We start from the raw sequence: 17064 nt of genomic DNA, 5'->3' as shown, positions 1-17064 counted from the left end.
TTTTAAAAATATCATGAGCTTTTTTAGAGTTTGAATAGAATTCGATCATAGATTCTCCCGAGGCACAAAGTTTCACTCAAAATATCAATCATGGTAACGAAGTTACAAAGATGAAACATACCTTTCAATTATGGAGAAAATTAAAATAATAAAATAGTCTCCAATCTCAATCTGTCCCTTGCAATCCATCTTCTGTTTTCATTTCAATCTAAAAGTATTGGTTAGCAACAATTCCAAGATTGTGAAAAAACGTTGACAGATACCAAAATCAAGACAAAGAAAGGGTGCACTCGAGAAAAACGTTGCCTCTTTCAGGCTCTGGAAAACTTGACCACATATTAGTGATTAGCCATTTAATGTGCCATGGGTTCTCTCCTTAATAAGAAAACAGATGAATTGTGCCATATATGGAGATTAATGGTAGTATAGTGTTGTAGAAACAATATGGGCAGTCCACATGTTCTAGCCATACCTTATCCAGCACAAGGTCATGTACTTCCCCTGATGGAACTTGCCTTATGCCTAGTGAAGCATGGTATCAAGGTTACATTTGTGAACACAGAATTTGATCACAAACGAGTCATTGAATCGTTATCTGGTGAAGAAAATGTGCCTGATATGATGCATCTGGTATCCATCCCAGATGGCCTGGAATCGTGGGAAGACAGAAATGATGCGGGGAAGTTAATGAAGGCGATTTTTTGTGTTATGCCGGCAAAGCTGGAGGCTCTAATTGAGAAGATAAATCAATCTGAAAGTGACAAAATCACATGCATTATTGCTGATGAGTTCTTGGGTTTGGCACTGGAGGTTGCGAAGAAAATGGGAGTCAGGGCAGTAGCCTTCTGGCCAGCAGCAGCAGCTGTATACGCTCTGAAACTCAATATTCCAAAGCTCATTGATGATGGAATCATAGACAGCTCTGGTAAGACTCATCACAGCATAATACTTCAGTTCATCATTTTCTTATAGGCACTTACTTCTTTGTAGTCATAAAACGGTAAAACAATATAAAGTTGATTAGAATTGGAACCTATGAAGGTAAAAATCATAATGCAAGCAAAGTAACAAACTCATAGGAAACAGGGTGGTGCACATTTGGGTGTTGCAAAATAAGTTGAAAGTTGAAAAACATATCAAGTGAATTAGTCTTCATCGATGCAAGGAAATTTTTGCAGCAAAGAAAAAAATGCATTGCCAGAACAAAATGCTTATCAAAATTGATATTAAGGCAAATTTTGTGGCAGGAACTATCATGAAGAAGCAGATGGTTCAGTTATCACCCGCCATATTAGCCATGGACTCTGAACACTTTGCTTGGGCCAGTGTCGGTGATGCGACCACACAGGGTATTGTTTTTGATGCACTGGCAAAAAATAACAGAACATTAAAAATGGCTGATTGGATTATCGGCAACTCGAGTAATGAGTTAGAGGCATCAGTTTTTACCTTATTTCCAGAAATGTTGCCAATTGGCCCTCTTCTAGCTAGCAACCGGCTTGGAAAATCAGTTGGTTCCTACTGGCCTGAAGACTGGGATTGCTTGGCGTGGCTTGATAAACAACCAGTCCAATCAGTCATTTATGTTGCATTTGGGAGCACCTCAGTTTTTGACCACACACAGTTCCAAGAACTGGCTCTGGGACTTGAACTCACCAATATGCCATTCCTTTGGGTTGTGAGGCGTAATTTAACTGCAGAAACAGATGGTGCATATCCAAAAGGTTTCAGAGATCGAATACAAGGACGAGGAAGATTAGCCAGTTGGGCACCTCAACAACAGGTCCTGGCTCATCCTTCAGTTGCCTGCTTCCTCAGCCACTGTGGTTGGAATTCTACAATGGAAGGTGTAAGCAATGGTGTCCCATTCCTCTGCTGGCCTTACTTTGCAGACCAGTTCACTAACAGAAGCTACATATGTGATGTTTGGAAGGTTGGATTAGGTTTGGAAAAAGATGAAAATGGAATCGTTGCACAAGGACAAGTTAAGAACAAAATTGAGCAGCTAGTCACAGTTAAAGGCTACAGGGAGCGGGCCTTGGATTTAAAAGCAAAGGTTATGAATAGTCTTAGAGAAGATGGATGTTCTGGCAAGAATTTCAACAACTTAGTCAAGTGGATTAAGGATGATTAGAACAACTATGTATCAAAACAATGTCATCTTATTGCTACATTAGCATATTTCATATGTGATTTTCCTTCAATCAACCCGGAATTTTTCTTAGCTAAGCCTCGGTCTATGACCGGCCCCTCTTGTATTCTTTTCTTAGCAGGACTAACTACTAATATTTTCTGCTTTTATTTCCTATTTCAATTTCTTCCTTTAACAAGTTTCTCCTATTTGTGCTTCGTACTTGCAGTGATGACTCTCTAAACTAGTGATTGCATTGGTAATCAAGTGTAACCCCACGAGTGTAGAAACAGTCCTTTCGAACGAAAATGCTACACCGCAGATGATAGTTTTTTTCCCATCTAGTTGCAAATCAAATGGATATGAGATAGAATGGTAGCACAATACATGAATACTCATCAACGTTTGCTGTAATTTTAGCTGCTAAATTGAAAGGTTCTGCTGAGAGATCTTGAAATATAATCACTCCTAGTAAACGCAAGTCCTCTGTTCAAGCATCTTCCCCTCTCAAGGTATATGCCTTTGGCACCCAACATCAATGGACGGGTAAAATGTCTCTGTCAGGCCAAGTAGAATTTGGTTCGCGTTACTGGCTGACTGAAATTAGTGACTAGAGACCAGGCGCGCCATGGCAATTGGGCTACCAGTGTGAGGTAGGGAGAGCCGGAGAGGTCGATGAGGGGCCTGTCATGAGGGCCACCGGATGAACCAGGGGGCAGCTGATGTGGGGCCTCTATGAGTTTAGCGTATATTTTACTTTTGTTCAATAGCAGTGTTGCGTTTGATAGCACTAGAGGTGGCAAAATGGGCGGGATGGGCGGGATTTGATTGGGTTTGAGATGGAACCGAGTCATATGGGTTTAGATCCAACCTTACTCATATGTGTTTTGGGACTAACTTGGGCGGGATCACTTTGGGATGGGTTTAGATTGATCCCGCCCAATACCCAAATCTATTTTCTACATATTTTTTTTTCTTTAATTCATTTTTTATTTTTTATATAACTTTAATATTTTTGTTTTATTAAATTTCTTTTAGTTTTATTAAATAAACATGCAAGTGTTTTATACTCAGGATTCCCACCAAAAATTGAATTAACAAATAAAGGAAAAGATAGATATACAGCCATATTCTAACATATATCAAGATGACCAAGGCACTTAGGGTGTTGAATATTTATCCTCATCATTGTCCAAGGATGATAGGTCTAAACTAACTGAAATGCTGGAAATTCTTATGGATAATGACTAGGAAGACTGCTAGATTATATTTGCTCGTATGACTATAAAAATTGTTAAAGATAATTTTTTAATCTAAGACTCCGTTTGGATTGGCTATTTTTTCAAAAAACAAGTTTTTCAAATATAATGTTACAGTAATATACAATAACTCAAAAAACATCCCATCCATATTAGTATATCAAATATTTCAAAAAAATTTTATAGTAAAAATTTTTCATATACACTGATACAATAAAATATTTCAAAAACACCCCAAAAAACAGCTACTCCAAACGGAGCCCTTGTTATTTGAGCCCAATGGGTACCCAAGTATTTCCCAAAATTTCCCATCAATTAATGGGTACAATTGGGATTTGTCCCATTTTAAACCCAATACCAAATTTCAATACCCATCCCGCCCAAAGTCCCCATGGGCATGGGTAACCCATTGGGACTTGGGACAAATTGCCACCTCTAGATAGCACGCAGATCTGGCAATTATGCCCAAAATCCAACAATCCACCCAATCCATCCACTAATTTGAGAGGTTGGATTGGATAAGTTGGGTTTTGGGTGAATTTTGAGTTGCGTAATAAAAATTCACATATATTTTGGGCGGTTTGGATATTTATGTTGGATATGCATTACCCAACTTAAGTTAAAAAAATAAATTAACAAATTAAAATCAGGAAACAAGAAATAATAATGAAAGTAAACACGTGCTTTATTCAATTTAGGAGCTGTATGATCGCGGAGCCAGAAAATTTGGATTTCTGAGCTTATGCCCCTCGGGTTGCTTGCCAGCCCTCCGAGTTCTCAATCCTAAAGGCTTCCATGCTGGCTGTTTTGAACAAGCTAGTGCTCTAGCATTTGCACATAACAATGCTCTACAGGCTGTCCTCCCCAATCCTGAACTCCTGCTCAAGGGTTTCAAATACTGCAACTCCAATTTCTATGATTGGCTCCTTGATAGGATTAATGATCCCACAAAGTATGGTAAGTTAACAACCCACAAGTGTATTTTAGTGTGTTTGTATGTGTAAAAATAAAATATTTCAAAAGAGCTTAAGAAGTGAGTGTGTGTTTGTATCTGTGAGTGTTTTAGTGTGTGAAAATATGTCTATTTATGTGAAAATGTGTTTATTTTGTGTGAAATTTTTTTTATTGTATGTGAAAATGTATTTGAGAGAGTTTATGTATCAGAATCTATTAATTAATATATTTGGTCATATTTGGATTATGGGTTTGAGTTGACCCAATAGGACCCAACCTAAAATTAATTCAATCTAAAGTTGGTGCGGGTTGGGTGTAACCCATTTAAATGAAAATCCAATATTAACCCGCTCAAAACCCGCCTAATCCGTCCAATTGCCAGGTATAATAGCACGGTTTCCAAAAAAAAAATAAAGTAAAATTTGTTTTCTTTATCGACACAATATCTAAACTAAATTATTGCATATTTTATTTAGATTGTGATAGTAAACAGGGGAAATTCTCTATGATGTGTCAAACCAGTGCATGCAACAAAATTTGAGCAAAGTATAAACTAAAACATTATAATTTGGATAGAACAAATTTTTATCAATTTCGGTAGTTGTAAACCTTTTTGTTAGAATTTTTTATAATTATCGATAAATTTTTTGGGAGTTTTCTTAATTAATATGATATAATGTAGTGAATTTAATCATCAATTTTAACATTTTATTTTTCCATTGATTGTTTTTGACATCTTGTCTTCTTATCACTCGTGATTTTCTTCTAAACCAATACGTATGTAAAATCTAGTTAACTTTAATTATCACACATAATAATATAACACATACAATAATTGGAGATGAGGGAAATGATTGGTGAATAGAGCTGTAGATGGGTAGTTTTTAATCTTAATTACCGATAGTTTTGAGATGTAATTTATTGAAAATTTTCATTTTTTTCTTATTAGTGTCGTGGTTGAAATGCAATAACTCTAATTAAAAGGTGTGTAATAACTCTAATTAAAGGACATGAGGATAATTTTGTCATAGCAAAAGTTAAGATTAAAATATGCTTACATTCTTACACTCCCTATTTGCAAGCCTCCTCATACTTTTTATATAATAATGATTCGAGAAAGTGCCAAACATTTGTCACTAGCGTTATCGAGAAAGTTGCCGGCTTTTGAAGTGTCTTCGCAGAGTCCATTTATCGAAACACTCATACAAAAAACTGTGAGTTATGAAAGGGAAAAACCTGTCTCGGGGAGTTTGGGGGGTCTTTATCTCTTAGCAGCGGGGCACCCTGTGGGGTTAAGTTCCCACATCGCTTGGGGGGGTTTGGGGGGTTTAGTAGTTAAGTGCTGCGGAGCACTTCAAAAGTTGCCGGCTTTTGAAGTGTCTTCGCAGAGTCCATTTATCGAAACACTCATACAAAAAACTGTGAGTTATGAAAGGGGTATACAATTTTTGTTGTAGTAGATAAGGACGGAGCCATGCTTTGTGAGAGCTGACAATTGCCCCGTTCAACTTTGCAAAATTTAAAGATTAGGTGGAAAGTTGTCACCCGTGAAATTTAGAAAATGTCTTTTTCCTTTAACATTGCCCTCGATATTATGATAAATTCCCAACTTACCTCACATTACCTTCTAGATGTCTCTACTATGATACAATTATTTTGGAGCTATTACGACACAAATTTAGTTACCACTAAAATGACTTAAAATTTAAATGCAAAAGAATACTAGTGATAAAAAAAACATAATCTTAAATAAAGTTTCTAATTTGTATATTATTAACATCATATTAAGTTTGTAATCCTATTTCCACTAGCTATAAGTCATGACTCCACTCAGGGACGCACGTAGAATTTTGGTTTAAAGGAAGCAAATGAAATAATAAACAATTATCAAAACAAATGATGAATACTAACTTGATATCAGAGTCCTAAAACCAAAGTTTAATAAACTATAACTAACAACTAAATGTTTTTAATAATAACAGACAAAAGCATAATGTAAAACACGAAAATTAACTCATGAACCAAAATCACATAAACATTAACCAAATTCATGAATAGACATTAACCCTATACAAATTAACACAAAAATTCAAAGATACAAATTTAAGATAAGAACAGCTGACAAATTAATAATCATAAAAAAATCTAAGTCATAAATTAATGATTGTGAATCAAAATATAATAGAATTGTAAAGGAGAAAAAATTAGAATTTTCTTGAAGGAAAGATGAATACTTGCTTGTTCCTTTGGATGTTAGTTTTTGACCTAATTGAATCATTGGGTATTGGTTTTTGACTAATGCATCAAGTTGATTACATATAAATATAATTCTAGACATGGTTGAATTTCCTTTTATTTATCGATTATTTGTTTCCTTACCTTAGCTAATGTAAGGATATACTAAATACACTAAAGTTATAATGACATTTAAATAAGGAAACTAGAGTGAGGTATTGCAAAACATGTTTTAAAAGAGAAATTAAAGGAGGTAGATATGTTAAATAATTTTTTTTTTCAAAAAAAACTTAAATCTAATGCTCCATATAGCGTTTTCGAAAATTTTGGAGATGGCTGCCCTGGCCACCCCCTTTGTGTCTGTCGTTGTCTCCACTGATTGTAGACCCTCATCGTAGTAATTGGGAAGGCTCCTAACCGCTGAAGTGGGTGGCTTATTGTTATTACAGCACAGCCAAATTTGTAGTTGTAGACAAATTCAATGCCGGAAGACAATATTTACTTCCTCACTTTGCTCCTCCATTTGCATGCTGCATGCTGAAAGAAATACAGCAGCATGCAGTATCTTTGTGTAGATAAATTTTTTGTGAAAATTCATGAAATATGTGATGCAATTCTCAAACTATGAGTAATTTTTTTTAACCTTAATGTTTTGAGAGTATGCAAAATGAATCAATGATCAATTGCAAGAAAAGAAAAAGAAAAGTCAACGAACAATTGGTACTTAATATCATATTAGTGCGTAAGACACTTTCTAGGTGTGCGCAAGTAATCAAAATTATGGTTTTTTGTAAAAATATTATTCATGAAAATTAGTTTTTGTAAAGGATATTTATGATATGGTGATTTTTTTTGGTAATTAATTTCAATTGGCCAATTACTAACATAATTTAAGTTCATATTTTAAAACAAGAGGGAGTGTAATTAATTAATTGACACAACTACCCTTGAAATCATAATTTTTTATCTGAAGAAAAATTAAATACTCTTAATAATAAGGGTATAAATGAAAGTTTAGAAAATATTAAACGTGTGTAAAACCTACATGCTAAAGCTCCTAATCTTTAACTTTATCTATTGTGGAGATAGTACAAAAAAGGTTTAATATTTTCTTTATTGAAAGTAGATATACTAGTCCAAATGCATGTCACGTGTATTTTTTTCAAGCTAAATCCAATTTTGGATTATTTGTTATGCTTATACATTGCTACATAGTCTTATTTATTTAGCGAGTTTTGATTTGATGGATTCGAATGACTCATTGAAATCTAAATCCATATTGAAACTAAAATATTCATGGGTGGTTAAGGGAAGAATAAATCCTATATGCACCGACAATGTATACATCGTTGCTGTTAGATTTATGATTTATGTGTAAAAGTTCGATTCCAAATATAAATTTTACATAGTTGTCATTTATCCAAAACTGACAGTGTGTACGTTGTCAATATATAAAATATAGAATATTAATCCTTAAGCGAATCCACTAACTTTATTTGACTTTTTTGTCCTTCTCATTCTTTCTCCTTATTCCGAAAATTCAAGCAAAATATTCAGTTGTTGCCCAATTAGTTCTCATGTTAATACCTAAATCTTTTTTTAACTCCAGTAATGACTCTGTTTGGCAAACAAGTTTTTGGCGAAATTTGTCTTGTATAAGTTTTTGAGCAAATTGCGCGAAATGTCACTAAACTATTGCGAGTTGCCGGTTCTGATAACTAAACTTTTTTATTAGCCAAAAATGTCACTAAACTAGTAAGTTTGTACCGTTTTAGTTATTCCGTCTACTTATGCCGTTAGGAGAGAAGGATGGTAATTTTTTGAAGGGCAATTTCGTCCGCACAACCTTTTCCTTGAAGCTTTTACATGATCAATGGTCACGTATCCAACAAAGACATAAAAGGAGATGACCGATCTGAATGGCCGCACCGTCAAGACGAGGGACGGGGGCAGGGGCCATCTTCTCCCATTCCAAGAGGGGAGCTGGCAAATCAGAAAAGGTTGCCGATAGTAACCTCTGATTGGTCTTTACATGTTTGTCGGCAGCGTCCTTGTCCTGCATAAATGAGAGTGTACACAAGGGGGGAAATAAAACACTCGGAAAATGAAAAGAGAGAAAGGCAGAAGCAGTAGCAGTAGAAAGCAGCCTGGGGTTTGGTATATAAATATTGAAAAATCAGAATTAGAGTTGCTGCTAAATATTCGTGTTAAGGTTTATGAGTTTATTATTATCATTATTTTGGTTGTTTGCTCTAAAGATATGAAATTTGCAGAGGAGGGCAAAAAAAAAAAAAAGGAAAGGTGAGAGAAGGAGGAGGAAGAGGGGGACCTTGAAGGGAGCGGTAGCGGAATGGGTGTGATTGGGGAAGGAAGAATGGGAGATGACGACGAAGGGCACGGAGGAGGGGGCAGGAGAAGGAGAAGAGGCGGCCTAAAGTAGATCTGCGATTAGTGCAAAACCCAGTAGGCCTTACTGGTGCGATATGAGAGTAGGAAAAAACTTGCTGAGAAGCGTCCAAGGGTGAAAGGACAATTTGTTCGCCAAGTGCTCAATGAATTTCCACCTGAAAACCCATAAGTAGGTAAACCCATCTGAATGGAAGGTCAATGAAATGGAGGAGGACCTCAAATTCAGAACCATAGAAGAGGGCTATGATCTATCAGTTCAGGTCCAATTTATCTTTGTTGTCGAAGTTCAAATTATCTACAGGTGCCAGAAGTCAATCGACAATCATTACATTCCTCCGATTCAACAATCATTATATTACCATTCTCACCCCTTCAAGGAAAAGGTTGTGCGGACGAAATTGCCCCTCAAAAAGTTACTTTCTATCTCTCCTAACGACATAAATAGACGGAATAACTAAAATGGTAAAGATTAACTAGTTTAGTGACATTTTTAGTTAATAAAAAAGTTTAGTGATCAGAATCGGCACCTCGCAATAGTTTAGTGACATTTCACGCAATTTGCTCTAAGTTTTTAAACAATTTTAACTACCAGTCATCTTAAAAAACTTCTCAAAAATTTTAAACTATACACTTCAAAAATTTTTCTTACAATTTTTACAGTAAATTACAATAAAATTTTAGACAGATACCCAAAAAACTCATTTGCCAAACGGGGCCAATATTTCATTAGTTGACCCTTGTCACAACCATCGTTTGTGTCATGGTACAACTTTTCTTTGATTCTTTTCTTTTTCCTTTTATTTGGATAAAAATTTTATTTACTAACATAATATGTTTTAATTTTTATTACAATAAAATATTATTACCTATGTTTAAACAATATGCAGGGACTTCAACTCCGACATGCATATATGCAAAAATCTAATTTTCATTCAATTTTTAATTACATTTTTGTTCACAAGACAAACATTTACTACTTTGGCTAATTACCATATAATATAATCACATCTAAATTTCCAATTCTTCCATTTATCTTTACACTCCACTTAATTAACTTATCCTTCTACAATACTTATGAGACATTATTTTTTCTCATTTCAAGTGCAAAATTGCAACACTATATTTGAAAAGTTCATCGTTTTCTTTAGGGTTAAATGCAAAAAAACCCCACAAACTATATACCGAGTTGCAGTTTATCCCCTAAACTATAATAATAGGCATTTTGCCCCCTTGAATGATATGTTTGGACAAATCTACCCCTTTTATTTTAAGCATTGTTATTTTTCTTTTTTCTCTATCATTTTCTATTTAAATTCTTCCTTTTTTTATTTAAACATTGTTTAAATAAGTAGAGTAGATTAGTCAAAATTTGTTTATTTCCTAATTTCGTATGTCAATATTTTATTAAAAAAAATCTATGGAATACAAGATTTTTTTTCCAAATGTTGAAGTTGACTGTCAAGTTTGTTTGGATTGGCATCATTTCAGATAAAATAATTTGCTTCACAAATTCCAATCACCTTTTTATCTCACATACATCATATCACAAAAAGTGCTACAGTAATTAAATCAAATAAATCATCCAAATAAACTCTTATCCAAACAAGAATGTCATTTAAGAAATTGAACTTTTCAAATATATAATACCAAAATAGAGAAATTGATTAATCAATTATTAGTAGTATCAATAACAAAAAAGATGAACTACTATTGTTGTTTATTCTTATTTTTTATTTCATTACAAATAACAATTGCTAACTTTTCTTTTTTATGTGATATATAATATGTTACTTTTATTATAAGTAGTTGAGTAACTGTGAACTCTTAATTAGTTTATAGGTACTTAAATTGTTGAATTACTAGATTAATACACTTTATAATATAAGCTACATATATTTTGTAATAACAAAGAGTTTATGACAAATTATTAAGAATGAATTTAACAAATAAACAAGTTTAAAAAGCAGTTTAAAAAATTTTAAAATTTTTAATGTAAGTCTTTTCACATCGGAGAGAGATGTTGGCTAGTTCCAAGAGAGAATGAGAACAAAAAGAAAATAAAAGGAAAAAAATTAAAAAAGCTAATAGAGAAAAAAAAGAAGAAAGGATTTAAGATAGTAGGGGTAGTATTGTCCAAACATATCATTTAAGGGGACAAAATGCCTATTATTATAGTTTAGGGGGTAAACTGCAACTGGGTATATAGTTTGTGGGGGTTTTTTGCATTTAACCCTTTTCTTTATACCCAGTCCTCTTTTTCTTTCATGTTTCTTTGGTACCATTCGTTTTTTTATTTTCATTTTTGTTGGGGCCCATATATCTAGAGAGTTTCCAAAAATATCTCTAATTATTGGACCATTTTATGATGACTAAATTTGCAAAAGGGCTCCCCTATGATATGATAGTTTTTTTTTTAAGCCATGTGAATTGCTTGCTTCCTCCCTCTACCCGGCCCCACCAAGCAATAATTGGCCTTCTCATATGTTCGCTTTCCACCGTAGCCAAAACCAAATAATCTCCTCATATATTACTCCAAACCTAACACGAATGTTTTCCGATTTGGTTGAACTTTGGACATGTGAATACGGGACAGGGACGTTTATTGAAAAAAAAAAAGAATAAGGGATAGGGACGTTTGGTTGAACTTTCATCCGATTTGGTGCAATAATTGTGCTTCTAGTAAAGATGATTGGTGCAATAATCGTGAATAAGGGACAGTTTTGATTCCACAATAAAAATTCCAATTATTTCTGACAAAAAAAAAAAGAATAAGGGACAGGGGCTATATTTTGGACACAGTGAATAAGGGACGCGGCCTACGTGGATCTGATTTAATGGCAACAATAATTGATTGTCTCGTCTGATTTTCATTGACAGGCAAAGGACAGTCCTTGAGATGAGCAGTGTGTGGTGGGAAATTCACATCCCACCCCTTTCGTACTTAGCTTTGTCTACTGGCAAATTTTTTTGGGATAATTGCAGAAACCTCCCCTGAGGTTTCTGACATTTGCACTGATTTCCCTTGTAGTTTGAAAAATTACACTGACCTCCCCTGAGGTTACTAATCCTTGCAAATTCATTCCAAACGATTAAAATATTGTTTTAGGGAGTGAAATTAGAATTTTTTTTATCAAATTTGTCCTTTGTACTACATGTCCAATGAATGACAAAATACTACAAATCAATTAACAATTAATAAATTTTAAGGAGTATAGTTTATAGGCAAATACGCATTACCTATTTAAAGTACCGGCTCTTTATGGATATTTTACTTTTAAACATTTAATTTAATACAAATATTTACGCTCAAATACATATTTGTATTTACTTTCAAATATTTAATTTTTGTTAAATATAAAAACTACCAATCTCTCTTCCGTAAAAATATTAATATAACACTTTTTTAATTTTAGTTACAAACATTTATGTATTTAACATAAATTATATGATTCACAATAAAATGCCCATAAAGAGCCAATACTTTACTCATTTAATGGATGAAAATCATAAAGAATTAATATTTTATGGGCCATTTCTTTTTTTAAAAAAATATTTAATTTATATTAAATAAATAACCTACCGATTTTATTTTTGCAAAAATATTACTGTAACACTTTTTGAATTTTATTTACAAACATTGATATATTTACCATAAATTAAATGTTTGAAAGTAAAATATCCGTAAAAAGTCGGTACTTTAAATGAGTAATACGTGTTTGCCCATAAAGAACCGGTAACTATTTAAAGTACCGGTTCTTTACTGGTATTTTACTTTCAAACATTTAATTTAATACAAATATTTACACTCAAATACATATTTGTATTTACTTTCAAATATTAAATTTTTGTTAAATACAAAACCCACCAACCTCTCTTCCGTAAAAATATTAATATAACACTTTTTCAATTTTAGTTACAAACATTTATGTATTTAACATAAATTAAATGATTCAGAATAAAATGCACATAAAGAGCGAATACTTTACTCATGTAATGGATGAAAACCATAAAAAATTAATACTTTATGGGCCATTTTTTTTTTTTTTACATATTAAATAAATAACCTATAGATTTCCTTTTTGCAAGAATATAACTGTAACACTTTTTGAATTTTACTTACAAATATTGATATATTTATCATAAATTAAATGTTTGAAAGTAAAATACCCCGTAAAGAGTTGGTATTTAAAATGAGTAATGCGTGTTTGCCCATAAATTATACTCCTTAAAGTTTATTAATTGTTTGATTTATAATACTTTGTCAGTAATTGGATATGTAGCACAAAGGGCAAATCTGATACAAAATTCTAATTTCACTCCCTAAAATAATATTTTAATCATTTGGACTAAATTTGCAAAGGATTAGTAACCTCAGGGGAGGTCAATGTAATTTTTCAAACTACAGGGGAGGTCAGTGCAAATATTAGAAATCTCAGGGGAGGTTTTTGCAATTATCCCTTTTTTTTTTTGAGCCCATCTACTAGCAAATTACAATTGCAGAATCTCTTAAGCTAAACTGCTTATCAACTAAAGGCAAGATTAGCAAAATTCGCTTTTCCAGATTGTTCTAATAAATGAAAAAAAAAACCCTTTAAATCATGTCTAATATCTCCTTATTATTAATTTTTTTAAGGTAGTTACGTGAAAATAGAGATTATATCTCTTAAGCTAAACTGCATATCCACTAAAGGCAAGATTAGCAAAATTTGCTTTTCCAAATTGTTCTAATAAATTTAAAAAAAGACCCTTTGAATCATATCTAATTTTTTAAGGTAGTTAATTTTTTAAGGTAGTTACATGAGAATAGAGATTATATCTCTTAACCTAAACTGCTTATCAACTAAAGGCAAGGATAGCAAAATTTGCTTTTCCAGGTTGTTCTAATAAATAGAAAAAAGACCCTTTAAATCATGTCTAATATCTCCTGGCTATTAATTTTTTTTAAGGTAGTTACATGAGAATAGAATAGAATTTGAGTTGCATGATAAGTGAAAGTCATAAAAAATCACTTGATATATCAAGGATCATGAACGAATCTATAGAGCAGCAAGAGAGTAGACAAGTCCTAGAAAACTGTCTGCTCCTCATGAAATATGAGGATTCATTCTTTAGATATAAAAAGTTGTGATCTCGTAAGATTTTTCGAAGATTTTATTATTTGAATTCATCCAAATAAAGGTATATGCATCCAAACATTTCAAAGCAAGAAAATTTATTCTCTTTTTAAAAATATCATGAGCTTTTTTAGAGTTTCAATAGAATTCAATTATGGATTCTCTCGAGGCACAAACTTTAACTCAAAATATCAATCATGATAACGAAATTACAAAACTAAAACATACCTTTCAATTATGGAGAAAATTAAAATAATAAAACAGTCTCCAATCCCAATCTGTCCTTTGCAATCCATCTTCAGTTTTCATTTCAATCTAAAAGTATTGGTTAGCAACAATTCCAAGATTGTGAAAAACGTTGACAGATACCACAATCAAGACAAAGAAAGGTGCACTCTAGAAAAACGTTGCCTCTTTCAGGCTGAGGAAAACTGGACCACATATTAGTGATTAGCCATTTCACGTGCCATGGGTGCTCTCCTTAATAAGAAAACAGATGAATTGTGGCATATAAATAGGGACACATATTTGAAGATTAATGGTAGTATAGTGTTGAAGAAACAATATGGGCAGTCCACATGTTCTAGCCGTACCTTATCCAGCACAAGGTCATGTACGTCCCCTAATGGAACTGGCCGTATGCCTAGTGAAGCATGGTATCAAAGTTACATTTGTGAACACAGAATTTGATCACAAACGAGTCATTGAATCATTATCTGGTGAAGAAAATGTGCCTGATATGATGCATCTGGTATCCATCCCAGATGGCCTGGAATCGTGGGAAGACAGAAATGATGCGGCGAAGTTAATGAAGGCGATTTTTCGTGTCATGCCGGCAAAGCTGGAGGCTGTAATTGAGAAGACAAATCAATCTGAAAGTGACAAAATCACATGCATTATTGCTGATGAGTTCTTGGGTTTGGCACTGGAGGTTGCGAAGAAAATGGGAGTCAGGGCAGCATCCTTCTCACCTGCAGCAGCAGCTCTATACGCTCTGAAACTCAATATTCCAAAGCTCATTGATGATGGAATCATAGACAGCTCTGGTAAGACTCATCACAGCATAATACTTCTACAGTTTCATCATTTTCATATAAGCACTTACTTCTTTGTAGTCATAAAACAGTAAAACAATATAAAGTTAGTTTAGAATTGGAACCTATGAAGTTAAAAATCATAATGCAAGCAAAGTAACAAACTCATGGGAAACAGGGTGGTGCAATTTTGGGTGTTTCAAAATAAGTTGAAAGTTGAAAAACATATCAAGTGAATTAGTTTTCATCAATGCAAGGAAATTTTTGCAGCAAAGGAAAAAAAATGCTTTGCCAGAAGAATGATTATCAAATTTGATATTTGTCAAGGCAAATTTTGTGGCAGGAACTATCATGAAGAAGCAGATGGTCCAGTTATCATCCACCATGTTAGCCGTGGACTCTGCACACATTGTTTGGGCCTGTGTCGGTGATCTAACCACACAGGGTATTGTTTTTGATGCTATATTAAAAAATAACAGAACATTAAAAATGGCTGACTGGATTATCGGCAACTCAAGTAATGAGTTAGAGGCATCAGTCTTCACCTTGTACCCAGAAATGTTACCTATAGGCCCTCTTCTAGCTAGCAATCGGCTTGGAAAATCAGTTGGTTCCTACTGGCCTGAAGACTCGGATTGCTTGGCGTGGCTTGATAAACAACCAGTCCAATCAGTCATTTATGTTGCATTTGGGAGCACCTCAGTTTTTGACCACACACAGTTCCAAGAACTGGCTTTGGGTCTCGAACTCACCAATATGCCATTCCTTTGGGTTGTGAGGCGTAATTTAACTGCAGAACCAGATAATGCATATCCAAAAGGTTTCAAAGATCGAATACAAGGACGAGGAAGATTAGCCACTTGGGTACCTCAACAAAACGTATTAAGTCATCCTTCAGTTGCCTGCTTCCTCAGCCACTGTGGTTGGAATTCTACAATGGAAGGTGTAAGCAATGGTGTCCCTTTCCTCTGCTGGCCTTACTTTGCTGACCAGTTCACTAACAGAAGCTACATATGTGATGTTTGGAAGGTTGGATTAGGATTGGATAAAGATGAAAATGGAATCATTGCACAAGGAGAAGTTAAGGACAAAATTGAGCAGCTAATCACCGTTAAAGGCTACAGGGAGAGGGCCTTGGATTTAAAAGCAAAGGTTATGAATAGTCTTAGAGAAGATGGATGTTCTGGCAAGAATTTCAAGAACTTAGTCAAGTGGATTAAGGATGATTAGAACAACTTATTGCTACGTTAGCATATTTCATATGCGATTTTCCTCCAATCAACCTGGAATTTTTCTTAGCTAAGCCTCCGTCTATGACCTATCCCCTCCTGTATTCTTTTCTTAGCAGGACTAACTATTAACATTATCTGCTTTTATTCCCTATTTCAATATCTTCCTTTAACAAGTTTCTCCCATTTGTGCTTCGGACTTGAAGTGATGACTCTCTAAACTAGTGATTGCATTGGTATTGGTAATCCCCACGAGTGCAGAAATAGTCCTTCCAAAAGAAAATACTATACAGCATCAATGTTCCATGATATTTTTTTGCCCATCTAGTTGCAACTCAAATTGCCACTGGCCATTTGGTCCAGTGGTCATCACCATTAAAAGTGATGCTGGAGGTCAGGGGTTCAATCCCTGCCTCCCACAAATTTGCCACAATTTGTGGCGGTCTTAATTGACCTTCATCTATAGAAACACTCCTAGTAAGTGCAGGTCCTCGGTTCAAGCATCTTCCCCTCTCAAGGTATATGCCTTTGGCACCCAACATCAATGGACGGGTAAATGTCTCTGTCAGGCCAAGGACAATTTGGTTTACGTTACTGGCTGACTGAAATTAGTGACTAGAGCCCAGGTGCGCCATGGAATCCGGTAAATTTAATTGAAAATTTGATGGAATTCAGTAAATTTAACAGTAAATTTAACGG

General features: G+C 34.0%; 2 protein-coding genes and 1 long non-coding RNA gene across 3 annotated transcripts; 2 read left to right on the top strand and 1 right to left on the bottom strand.

Annotated features, from left to right (window-relative positions):
• Window positions 1-303: 303 nt before the first annotated feature.
• On the top strand, window positions 304-2229 carry LOC140021687 (UDP-glycosyltransferase 83A1-like). Its single transcript, XM_072072979.1, has 2 exons — window positions 304-925; window positions 1248-2229. Exons 1-2 carry the CDS (start codon window positions 445-447, stop codon window positions 2132-2134), a joined length of 1368 nt encoding a protein of 455 aa, XP_071929080.1. The 5' UTR covers window positions 304-444; the 3' UTR covers window positions 2135-2229.
• LOC113719716 (uncharacterized) lies at window positions 1125-1591 on the bottom strand. The gene is made up of 2 exons (XR_003454991.2): window positions 1450-1591; window positions 1125-1366 (listed from the first exon to the last, which is right to left on the bottom strand). It is a non-coding gene; the product is annotated as an uncharacterized lncRNA (long non-coding RNA).
• Window positions 2230-14590: 12361 nt separating the features above from the next.
• Window positions 14591-16570, top strand: LOC113717936 (UDP-glycosyltransferase 83A1-like). The gene is made up of 2 exons (XM_027242784.2): window positions 14591-15148; window positions 15480-16570. The coding sequence occupies exons 1-2, from the start codon at window positions 14668-14670 to the stop codon at window positions 16364-16366; spliced, it is 1368 nt and encodes a 455-aa protein (XP_027098585.1). The 5' UTR covers window positions 14591-14667; the 3' UTR covers window positions 16367-16570.
• The last annotated feature ends 494 nt before the right edge of the window (window positions 16571-17064 follow it).

This window comes from Coffea arabica, chromosome 11e (assembly GCF_036785885.1).
Source record: "Coffea arabica cultivar ET-39 chromosome 11e, Coffea Arabica ET-39 HiFi, whole genome shotgun sequence".
Lineage (NCBI taxonomy): Eukaryota > Viridiplantae > Streptophyta > Magnoliopsida > Gentianales > Rubiaceae > Coffea > Coffea arabica.
This window is presented reverse-complemented; position numbering and strand designations above follow the sequence as displayed.

What these genes read in the sequence shown, in the direction of transcription:
- LOC140021687 (XM_072072979.1), top strand. Translation starts at nt 445, where the DNA reads ATGGGCAGTCCACATGTTCTAGCCATACCTTATCCAGCACAAGGTCAT. An exon ending in TGGAATCATAGACAGCTCTG is followed by an intron (nt 926 to 1,247) that starts GTAAGACTCATC and finishes ATTTTGTGGCAG; the next exon opens with GAACTATCATGAAGAAGCAG.
- LOC113717936 (XM_027242784.2), top strand. Translation starts at nt 14,668, where the DNA reads ATGGGCAGTCCACATGTTCTAGCCGTACCTTATCCAGCACAAGGTCAT. An exon ending in TGGAATCATAGACAGCTCTG is followed by an intron (nt 15,149 to 15,479) that starts GTAAGACTCATC and finishes ATTTTGTGGCAG; the next exon opens with GAACTATCATGAAGAAGCAG.